At 41.4% G+C, this 12,237-nt stretch overlaps 1 protein-coding gene across 1 annotated transcript in view; it reads left to right on the forward strand.

Annotated features, from left to right (window-relative positions):
* Positions 1 to 12,237, forward strand: part of PCDH15 (protocadherin related 15) — a 796,162-nt gene that overhangs the window by 721,115 nt on the left and 62,810 nt on the right. Inside the window, exons 28-29 of the mRNA XM_069981835.1 lie at positions 2,769 to 2,945; positions 7,403 to 7,621. Coding sequence (XP_069837936.1) covers positions 2,769 to 2,945; positions 7,403 to 7,621 — 396 coding nt within the window. The remainder of the gene's footprint in view (positions 1 to 2,768; positions 2,946 to 7,402; positions 7,622 to 12,237) is intronic.

Genomic DNA, 12,237 nt, shown 5'->3' on the forward strand with positions numbered 1-12,237 from the left:
ATTGGGGGTAGTAGTAGGGCAGTATTAGGAGTAGTATTGGGGGTAGTAGTAGGGCAGTATTGGGGGTAGTAGTAGAGCAGTATTAGTAGTATTGGGGGTAGTAGTAGGGCAGTATGGGGGTAGTAGTAGGGCAGTATTGGGGGTAGTAGTAGAGCAGTATTAGGAGTAGTATTGGGGGTAGTAGTAGGGCAGTATTAGGAGTAGTATTGGGGGTAGTAGTAGGGCAGTATTGGGGGTAGTAGTAGAGCAGTATTAGTAGTATTGGGGGTAGTAGTAGGGCAGTATGGGGGTAGTAGTAGGGCAGTAGTGGGGGTAGTAGTAGAGCAGTATTAGGAGTAGTATTGGGGGTAGTAGTAAAACAGTATTAGGAGTAGTATTGGGGATAGTAGTAGAGCAGGGGAGAGATATGGGGGTACTGTATCATACACAATCCCCTCCCCATATACTGCTCACTAGGCCCTGAATGGGGGAGGGGATCCTGTGTGATTCAGCACCCACCTCCATCATGTACTGTGTGCTGCTCAGGGCCTCATAGATACAGAGGGAGGAGGGCCCTGAACAGTATATGGTGGAAGGGGGGACTGCATCATACAAGATCCCCTGCCCCCTTCCTGTATACTGTTCGCTAGGTATATGGGGAGGGGGTTACTGCTTTATAAAGACCCCCGAGGCTCCGCCCACCCACGACCGTAAGCCCCGCCCCTTGGCCGCAAGTCCCACCCCCAGCCTCCTTTTCTTTACCTGGGCTTGCCGTTCCTCCTCCTCTGTAGGTCACAGGCAGCCTGAAGGAGGGGCGCTCCGTCCTCACAGCTCAGCTCCTTCGTTCATTAGTGGAGCAGGGGAGCTGCTTGTGCTGGTCTGCTTCCTGCTCCACTAACAAGGAAGGAGCTAGGGGGCCCCAGGGGGGTGGGGGCCCTGGGCAAGTGCCCACTTTGCCCCCCCCTAACGCCGGCCCTGGGTGGGGGGACATCACTTTTTATCCCCTGTCACCAATCATTTATGGTGACGGGATAAAAAGTGCCGGGAGCACATGGTACAAGCGATCAGCGGTATATAGTATATACCGCTGATCGCTTGTACCGGGACCCCACAGGGGGGTCCCCGATGACTGCCCCATGCTCTCCGCTACCTCCGGTGGCGGAGAGCATGGGGCTTTCATTCATTTTAACTTTTTAATCGCTGTGAACCGACGTTAGTCGGTTCACAGCGATGGCGGCGGCCATCTTGGAAATGATGGCCGCCGGGGGAGGGGGGTTAGTTATCGGGGCACTAGGGGGGTCTGATCTGGGGTCTGATATACACTTATTTCATCTCCCCCCGCCGTAGATTCACGGCGGGGGGAGATGAAAGGTGGCGGCGGCACCGGTAATCCTCTTTACCGACGGCCGCCGCTATAACGTTAATAGCGGTGATCGTCGGTAAGGGGGGGCCGGGACGGACCTCACACACTGCCCCAACCCCTCAGCTACCTCCGGTAGCCGGGGGGATGGGGTGGGGGCCGTCCCGGCCCCGCAGCCTTATTCTCTGCCATCGCCGTAAAAAGCTGATGGCAGCAGAATAAGGCCCATTAGTGACCGCCGTAGAAAGCCGTATCGGCGGTCACTAAGGGGTTAATTCCCGAGAATAAGACCGAACAATGCAGATTAGAACTAGCTGGGTTTGTCAAATGCAAGGGAAACCTGTAACCATTATCCGAAACTGGCACAACTCCATGTAAAAGGAAACTCTGCTCATGATAACTATACAGTGCTGCATAATCACCCGACAGCCTGGACTGTGCTGGTTGGTCCTTTGTTTGCCTGCATTTATTTTAATTTCTGATTATTATTTTCCTCTGTTTAAACCGATTTGTCCCGTTACATACGTTAGTGTTCACATTCTGCTGCAGCAGAGATGATAGAATGGGTTAAATTTCAATCTGTCCACTGAAATTAACAATGGGTGGTCTCCCTATTACCTAAAGGTGGACAGCTGTTGGTCAAACATTCATTTGGTGCACACCTACCTCTGTCCATTCACATGTTCAGCACTCTTGTGTTTATGAGTTGTCTATAGAAAGAGGAGGGGTAAGTTATGATAAACAGTTCTCTCTGAGAACAATAGGGCTGGGTAATTTGAAAGCCAACATGCTTGACCCTCCAGTTCCAGAAAATAATCTGGCAGGGAAGAGTCAGATGGCCGGTAAACACTTTAGAGAATAAGCCAAACCAACCTAAGTTGATGAGATTGGCGTACAAAGTGTATGGGGACCTTAGAGGGCAACTATCAGCAAATCTAACCTGCTGATAGCCCCTATAGCAGTGAGACACTGAGGAGGAAGGTGTGTGCCTTACCTTCTTCCTCTGCCCCTTTCCCGCACAGTTGGTCAGGCATAGAATGTAGGCATTTGCTTTAGGGTTTCGCTATTTACTATCACAATTTACCCTAAAGCTGGTTTCAGGCAGATATAATATTGCTGCATTTTGCATCTGTATTACAGCTGCAAGCTCAGCCTGACTGCAGGTTTAATCATATAAGCTGATAACAACATAGGTCTCTTGATGCTTTCAGTTCAGATCACTACTTATTAGACTTTCTAGACCAGGACTTGCAGCCCCCATTCTACCAATATTAGTGTCCCTAAAATCTCCCCAGCTTACCTCTCCAATAGTCCTCCTTTTAAAAAAGTCATTGATGTTCAACATTTACCAAAATGTGATGGTTAAAAAAAAAAGATACACCTCATATACTGATTATGTTTTTTGTGTGTATATTATTTTTTCTTTCAGTATTTTAGAACGTTACGTCCAGGACCAAATCCCGGGAGCAGCAGTTGTGGTGGAATCAATTGGAGCCAGAAGATATGGAGATGGTTTTTCAGAAGAAGACTACACTCAGTGCGACTTGATGGTTTATGCTGTCGATCCACAAACAAACCGAGCTATATCCCGTAATGAACTCTTTAAGTAAGTCAACTGTGAAAATCTATTTAAAATTTAAACTCCCAATTATTTTGAAATAAACGTTTATTTAGTGTCAGCTAAAAAAAAAAAAAAAAAAAAAAAAACAAGAGGAATAGATGATGGAGAATGGAAGAAAGTATAGAATAAGATCAAACAGCACCTTTGTGACAACAGCAAACTGCTTATAGCAGACCATGCTATCCAGCTAGACAAAAGTTCTCGTCACTGTACCCTTAGAGAGAATGGATCTTTTCACAGTACCTTATTGATGAAGAATCAAGGCACGACATTGCCTCTTAGTGAAAGCTGCTGCAACCTGTCATGTGATAAGACAAGGTGAGAGTTCACCTAAGGCTCCTGCTGTGATCGCAACAGAAAGTCATTTGTTGAGGAACATTCTAGGTTACTTCAAAGAAAACTGCAACAAAAGGGCAGGTCTGCAAATACCAGCCATATCCTAGTGACTATTATCATGGCAGAAATCTAACTAACCATCTGAGAAAAAAATAAAAGAACACCTACTACCAATAAATATAGATGAATAACACAACAAAAGTAATAATAATAATAATAATAATAATAATAATAATAATCTCTCCAGAAAAACAAAAATGTGCAATAAATAGTGAAAATATGAAGCTAGTCCTCGAAAAACTTATTACAAGAACTAATTATTATTAACGCTTTCTTGGTCTTTGTGAATAATAAGTAGTGCGAATCATTTTAACCCATTTAAATTTTTAAATATAGGCTGTTTAGTTATTCGACAGCAGTAATAGTAATCACTTGGTGTAGCATTGAAGCATGCTGCTAAAAATTGTGCCCACGCAATGTCTCAAAAATGAAAACCCTTGGGAGTTAAATAGCAGTAAAATGTTTTATTTTTTTATGACATGTAGATTATTGAATTCTACTAATGTACTATAAATGTTACTGTGATTTGTAGTAATGTTTGACATGTCATCAGATCTTCAGAGATAGAGCCGGGGGCGTGTGCGGCATTGTGCATCTCCCCATGGCTGGCTATCAACTTGTTTGCTTTATAGATTGCTATTAAATGGGAAGTCCAACTTCTCCTTTAAGCAAACAAGTTGGATCTGATTGCCAGCCACTGGGACCTCACTGGGTCTCAGGAGTGAGACCTGATGCGATCATTAACGTTTGACATGAGATTGCTTCAGATAACAGTAATCTCCTGGTCCCAGCACCTCCACTTCTGAATTAGTTCCAACATAGAAAGTTGACACAAAGAACCAGGAGGACTCTCTGCTTGTGTCCCAACAAATACAGAGGTGAAGCTGGCAGCACAGTAAGAAGGGCACTAAAACCACTGAAATGAACAATAAAAGTGGTATTACATCATAAAGAATACAACAAACAATCCATTTAATCCCTTTTGGTAAGCAATTAGGTCAACCCTGAAAAAAGTGTGAGAATAGAATTGTTGGAAGGAATATGGTTTCAGAAGTTGCCCCCCCAAACTATACTAATGATATGCCATAACTTTATATGATAGGAAAACCCCTTTTTCCATTTAGTGCACCCATAATAAGTACACAGTTGTTAAAGTGTTTTTTTTTTTTTTTTAGACAAAATGTAGCAATGAGCTATCAATAGAATAGTTCATCAGCCGCCAATTGCAAAGTGCAGACACTCAACATCTGCACAGATTAACTTTTCAACACTGCACTACACGGTGAACGGAGTCTGTGACCGTTCATTGCGTAGCGCTGGTGATGTTTAACTGCAGCTCAGGTTCAAATGAATAGAAGCTAAACTGCAGTTACAGGCGTCTACTGCTACACAATGAAAGTAGACAGACTCCATTCACTGTGTAGTGCAATGCCGAACAGCTGATTAGTGACTATCCTGGGTATTAAAAAAAATCTTTTTTTTTTTTTATGTACATAAGTCCTCTGCAGTTCATCTCTTCTCCCTGCTTTTGAGACATGAGGCTGGAACAGAGAGGACCTGTCCACTCAGCCACAGTGGTATCCTGTCTTGGCAAGGGATTGGCTTTCATCTTAGAAGCACCTCTCTTTACAATAACTCTATCTATCTATCTATCTATCTATCTATCTATCTATCTATCTATCTATCCAAACAGACTTTTTTTTTCTTCAACTGAATACCCCTTCAAAGGGGTATCCGCCCAAATAATTGACATGTGGTTTCCGCCTTGTACACTAATGCACAGAAATCTAATAGAACCCTATTTGAACCAATACTGCTATTTTTTTACTGGCGGAATTTCGAGCGGATTCCGTGCACATTTTGATGCGGAATCTGCACGAAATTCCACAAGAATTGCTCGGTGTGAATATACCCTAACACTGCTTACATGGCTACATATCTATGTAATCATGTAAAGTTCAGACACAACGATTGGCACTACTGGTATGCTGGGAATATTTCTTCAGGCAAGGAGTTGAATGGCAAATGGTTTGGGGTGCTCACTCTTATAGATGTAATGATAGCAGCCACAGTAAACAAAAATCTAAGAAAATGGGTAAGAAGGCACTCGCCGTTAAAAAAAGTAGCTTTATTTTCAAATCTATAAAACATGCGTGCAGAGTGGTGCAGCATGCGGGGATGCCTGTGCCTAGCTGATTGCGTGATAGCGGTTTCACACGGAAACCGTGCTTCTACGGACGGTTTCCGTGCAAAACAGCTGTCATGCAAACGTAATTACATTCTGCACAGATGTTTTAGAGATTCGAAAATAAAGGAAAATAAAGCTACTTGTTTAACAGTGAATGCCTTTTTACCCATTTTCTTTGATTTTTGATAACTATGTAAGCTGTGAGACTATCTATACTTTTACTGTAGTTGTCTAACTGCAATCACCTAAAAAAAGTTTTTTTTTTTATTGCAGTTTTAAAGCAACTCTGTACCCACAATCTGACCCCCCCAAACCACTTGTACCTTTGGATAGCTGCTTTTAATCCAAGATCTGTCCTGGGGTCTGTTTGGCAGGTGATGCAGTTATTGTCCTAAAAAACAAATTTTAAACTGGCATCCCTGTGCCAAACGGCCGTGGCCTAGATTGTGTATGCATTAGGCTGGCACAACCTCTCTGTCCCTCCTCCCCGCCCTCCTCATCATTAGAAATGCTCTAGGCGGATTTTCTACTATTCAGTGTTCTGGCCATGCTGCTGCAATACTTAAGAGCAGTGATTTATAGCATTTTCTTAGGTGACTGCAGCCTTAAGGCCCTATTACACGGGCCGACTGAGAGGAGCAAGTGAGCGCTGTCAGCGCTTGTTTGCTCCTTGTTCCTCACTCGCTGCCACCACTATTACACGCGGCGGCAGCAATTGGGTGAGTGTAGGAGGAGCCGTGGGGAGCTGCGAGCGGTCTGCTGCCACCGCTCCTATTCCATGGAGCGACGGCAGCAGATTGCTCCTATATCAGTCGTTTGTTTTTCAACATGTTTGAAAGACAAACGACTGCAACAATCAGCTGACATGAACGATTACGGACGATAATGGTCCTGTGGAATAGGGCCTTCACACAATTATAACTTACTGAATGCTGTATATATAGGTATGCATAGTCTCACAACTTACATACTATAGCTATGTTGCCATGTAAGCAGTTGGAGACATATTTTCTAGCTGACAATTTCATTCTAACTAACATTTTGGGTTAAAACAATGGTGCGCGGTGCACGCCATATAAATCTGATGCATTTTAGGTCTACATCTAGTGAGTTGTAAAAAGCTCCCAAACAAATCTTGCGCACAGCACATATAAAAGTCTTGTTTGTGCAATCTGAGCCATAGATCCGGCACGTTTTCCTTAGCAAATCTCTATCAATGTTGCAGTAACCTGCAAATCAAACTGCAGTCGTGAGATTCTATGCGTAGATGAATCTCTCTTTACAATATGCAAAAGAAGAAAGATGACCTGAGATCACACATCCATGTAAGGGAACTAAAACTAACCAAACACAACTGCTTGGTTTATTCTTAAAAAGGAAGACATCTTCAAGTTGGAATATCTAATGGTGTGTCAGGGTCTGCATGTTGTATCAGCTCACAGCTGCTCTGGTTCTTTTATTCACAAGAGCTGTGTTCTTTCCATCCTCAGTTGACTTTCTTCCGCATTTAAATGCAAGATTGTATACGTTTTAGAAATTTCTTTAAAATTAAAAAAAATATGTAAAAAAATGTTTAGTATATCTCCGAGGCCTACATGTCATTTGGAGATTATTAGTAATTAAGAACATGCAGCTTTCTATAATTGGGCTTGAGTTGAAGTATTTGTCTGTGCTGCAGTGACATCTAGTGGCCAGATCAGTATTCTCAAGTGAGGAGTAAATCAGTCATGTGCAATGTCATATTGTATTGTTTCTGCTCAGCAAAGGGTAGAGATGACATTTAAGAGTAAAATATGAATACAATAAAAAGTTATGTACAATAAATCTAACAGTTTTCTATTTTGTTTTGCATATACAGATTTCTAGATGGTAAAGTTCTTGACATAAATAAAGAATTCCAGAACCACATTGGCCTTGGAGGACGTATTTTGGAGATTCGGACCCCGGATGTGGTAGCCAATGTTAAGAAGCAAGCTCAAGCTGTAGGCTACACAGAAGGAGCTTTGCTTGCGCTGGCTATAATTATCATCCTCTGCTGTATACCAGCCATATTAATTGTGATGGTCAGCTACAAACAGTAAGTAGATGGTTATTATTACAGCACATATGTGAAACCTCTTTATTAGGGTATGGGAAACAGGCGAAGATCTTGCTCATGTGCTTCTCTGCAGTACTCTTTAAAAGGAATTCTGCAATTTGGTTTTATTGGGAGATGAGAAAGGTGTGAGGTCGTATAAGAGCAAGGGGGGAACTGCACAGTGCAATCAGATAAAGCGCAGATCTGTAGAAATCAGCAACAAGTTCTTTATTAGGCTCCCCACACTCAATGCATTTTGGGGTGCATACCCCTTTAAACCCCAGAGACATTGATTTTAATGGCAGATTTGAAGCTGGATTGTGAAGGGGGAAAAAAAAAATCACTTTTTTTACACATAATACCACATCTCTCTTCAGGCTGCCTTCACATGTACTGTATTTACAGCGGATTTCACACTCTGAGTCTTGCTGTGAAATACACTGTGATATGTGGTACAGTTATGCCCTATTGCTCTGCATTCAAAATCTGTTCCACTCAGCCATTCTGTGTGTTACAGCAGGACTGAGCACTGATTGGTTGAGCGGGACATCAATGACCCGGGAGCTGGAGAAGCAGACAGGAGCGTGGGCAAGTAATGTATTTTCTTGTTTAAAGGCCCAGAAGATGATTAGTTAAAGGGATATTCCAGGAAAAAAATCACTTTTCCCCTATCCACAGGATAAGGAAAAGTTGGGGGATCGTTGTGGTCTGACCTCTGTTCCCCCCACAATCTCTTTATAGAGCCCCACCGGCTCTGTTAATAATAAAGCCATAGGTACGACATGTGATCCATGGCTCTATTCATCCCTACAAAGCGACAGAAAGAGCTGAGTACGTTGGAAGAGTGCTGTGTTCAGCTCTTTCCATTGGCTCCATAGGAATGAATAGAGCTGAAGATCACATGCTGTACCTGCGCCATACCTGTGCAATACCCCTTTAAGTAGAATGTGGCTACAGAATGCACAATGCACAGCCGTAGAGCATAACTGTAACGCATATTGCAGTGAATTTCGCGGTAAGACTCGCTTTGTGAAGTCCCCTGTGAATGCGGTTTTAAGTAGCATTACAAGCTACCTCCTTTAAAGGAGAACTCCAGGCTGGGGTGATTTTTGGCTGTGCTTGAGCGGGAACCTCGGTTGTGGTGTGCCAGGCCTGCTCAGCCAGTCGACGGCCATATTAGGGTTCCATCACGGCCGCTGACTGGCTGAGCAGGCCTAACATGTAACATCCCAGGTCCTCATTCAGACCTAAAAATGGCTGGGATACCGGCATCAATGCTGGAGTGGGGAAGGTAAGAGCAAGATACTTCTTTCATCGTCCCCCTCCCCAGCCCAAAAATCACCCCAGCTCAGAGTTCTCCTTTAATGGAACTGAGATTCAAAACAACAACCAGAGGACAAGAGGGTGCTGTTTCTGGATAACCACTTTGAATATTTTGTATTGGGGCTTTGAACCTCTTTAACAGGGATGGGAAGCCATAGACCTCCAGCTTTTAAAAATCTACAATTCCCATCATACAGTACATTGACAGCCAAAGCTTTGTCCAGGCCTACTGGGAACTGTAGTTTCACAACAGCGGGAGGGCCCCAGGTTCCCCATTCCTGCTCTGTAATGGCATTATAGCTTTTCTTCACAATATACCAAGAAAAGATGACTGTAAGTTCATCATCAGATAACTAACCCAACCAATAAAGGGTTATGATGTCTTTTATAGCTGCTCCATAAATACTTAAAGACTCTGGTGTCTCGTTTCACATATACAGTACGCCAAGTGGAAAAATGGCTTTCTAGAATGTGCCCTTAGGGAAAATGTTAATATCCCACCAAATAGGAACAATTTACACTACGTGCAAAATGTTCTTACATGACCTTTCATGGGCCCTAATCACTCTACATCTCACACTGTGCATGAGAGTGGCTACAGAATACAGTACCAGTCGCATTATATTATTGTACTGTTCCCAAATATGAACAAGATAACTAGGGTAAGTAACTAAATTACCATGAATATAGGAAATTACACAACCATGATAATGCAGCCTAAAAATATGTTTATTTGGAAACATCTGCATATTTATATTTTGATAGTTTAGGCTGGTTCACACTACGTTTTTGCAATCTGTTTTTTTTTCCCCCACCTTTTTTTGTTGTTGCAAAAAACGGATGCATCTGTGTGCATCCGTTTAGATCAGTTATTCCATTGACTTTCATTATAAGAAAAAAAAAAAAAAGGATCTGTTTCTTTTTAACGGACTGAAAAATGAGGTTGACTATGTTTTCGTGTATGAAAAAAAAAAGAATCTGTTTTGATCCTTTTTTTAATAATGAAAGTCAATGGAAAATGGATTAAAACGGATGCACACAAATGCATCCATTTTTTTCATTCTTTTCTTTTTGCAAAAAAACATATGAAAACAAAATTGCAAAAATGTAGTGTGAACCCAGCCTTATTTTTATTATTATCATTACTATTATTTATTTTATTTTTTTTTTGTTATATTGGATCAACCATAGAAAGTTGACTTTGAGGTAGTATGAAACATTTAAAGAGAACATAATGGAACCTGATGTTAAATCAGGGTTAAACTAGATTGTCCCAACTGCATCAATCAAGATCAGAAAAAGTGGACTTCTAAGAAACGGCGCTGTCACTGTTATTTAGGAAATAGCCTGCTTCATATGATCTAACTTAGCTCAACTAAATTGTTAACAGGGGTCACAAATGACATTTTCCAGACCCCATTTTAGTGGGCTTTGAGTGTCATCTAAATGGGGCTTAGTATTTCGAAATGAATTTGGTGATTTTTTTTTTTTATTTATTGTTATTTTCCATGTTATTACCTCTTAAAAAAAAAATCTAAAATGCAGTTTTCTATCCAGCCACCAAGCCTAATAATAAGGTGACATATCCTATTCTGTAGCCATATCTTCAGTAATCTTATTACTATCACCAGAAAACTGCAATGAAAGGTGACACACACACAAAACACAGCACCACCATAGCTCCAGTTTACTATATTGGCAAAGGTCCTCTCCAGACTACTGGCTCTTTAGGGTAAACACACAATAGACTGATCTGCTGCACAAAAAGGCAGAAAAATGCAAATGTTCTTTCTAGATTTGCAGATTTTGCACCCTCCCCATTGACTTTATTGAGAAAATCAACTCAATAAATTAACATGCTGCAAATCCGCACCACATGTCAATTTCTGTCAAGAAAATTTCCATTACGTGAAGATGAGATCCACATTGACTTTGATAGTACTGCAATCTACTGCAGATTTGCCAAGTGATTTTAGCAGCAAATCGGTTTAGTTTACCCTTCTGTAGCCACATTGTCCCAGACTCCCTAGGGCTGCATCCAAGTTCTTCCGTAATCAAACCAGTATTCAAATGGCAAATGACTTCATTCAAGCATGCTTAAGTTACTCTCATCTATAGTTGTAATATGTATCAGCTGCTCAAGCAAAATAATCACAATTTTAAAAATCTACTATGAAAAAAAGAAAAGAAGAAAATGTACTCCATGCTCCATGATCTTCTAAAGAACTGATATAAGGGGCATTCACACGTTTCATGCACAATCCATAATTACAGACAATGTGCTACAGAACAGGCTTCGGAGTTCCCAGCATCATCATTCAATATGATGCCAGGAGCTCCTAAGCTGTTTAAATCTTTACTACTCTACTGACAATAGTGGAAGATTAAACAGTTGTGGAGCTCCCGGCATTATCATGAATAATGATGCCAGGAACTCTTAATTCTGTTCCATAGCACTTTGTCCATATTTACGGACCATGCAAGGAACGTGTAAGATTGATAAATGAAACCATATGCTTCATCCCAGCATTTTTGTAGTGGCAACAGGACTTTTGCATAAAACTTGCATCGAGTCCACTTTAGCTGTGTAACTCTAGACCCCAGGTGGGTTCTTAGCTACATTAAACTGTTGGTATTTGACATGTAACATTATTATCCGAGCTGGAACTTGGTCATGGATAGCTTGCTTAATCTCTTTTGCAATGAATTACACTCCTAATGTATTTGATTAAATAGATGCGTTAATTGCATTTTCACTCCATATATTTCACTTGAGCTGGCCTGCCATTAGCTGCAGAGCCTTAGCTTTCTGTAATCAGCTGAATGTTACCCAAGCACAATAACTCTTATTATAAAAAGAAGTGACTTTACAAATTCAGTGTGCAAGTCAAAGCAAGAAGCCGATTATGAAAACGTATTAGGAATCCATGGCAGGACACATCACATTGTATTCAGCCAAGAGTGTAATTGTGCTTCGCCATTATGCAAGGCCGCCTTAATTTGCTTCAAGTAGGCTGAACCATAAAGCTGCTACAATTATAACAAAAAAAAAATAGATTGCTTTATGCCTTAATAACTGACTTTTTGAGTATAATTCAGGCCACAAAAGACGTGGGAGCTGTACTTGACATACAGTAGGCCTGTTTATCCTAAGACATCTTTTCTTCAATGTAATTTATTGCTACACTAGATTCTACAAGGCTGATAATGATTTTGCAAAGGGTATTACATTAATTGTACCCATTAAAAGATTTTCGTTATTAGAATGTCATTACCTAAGTCATTTGATAAGA

This window comes from Dendropsophus ebraccatus, chromosome 8 (genome assembly GCF_027789765.1).
Source record: "Dendropsophus ebraccatus isolate aDenEbr1 chromosome 8, aDenEbr1.pat, whole genome shotgun sequence".
In the NCBI taxonomy this organism is placed as follows: domain Eukaryota; kingdom Metazoa; phylum Chordata; class Amphibia; order Anura; family Hylidae; genus Dendropsophus; species Dendropsophus ebraccatus.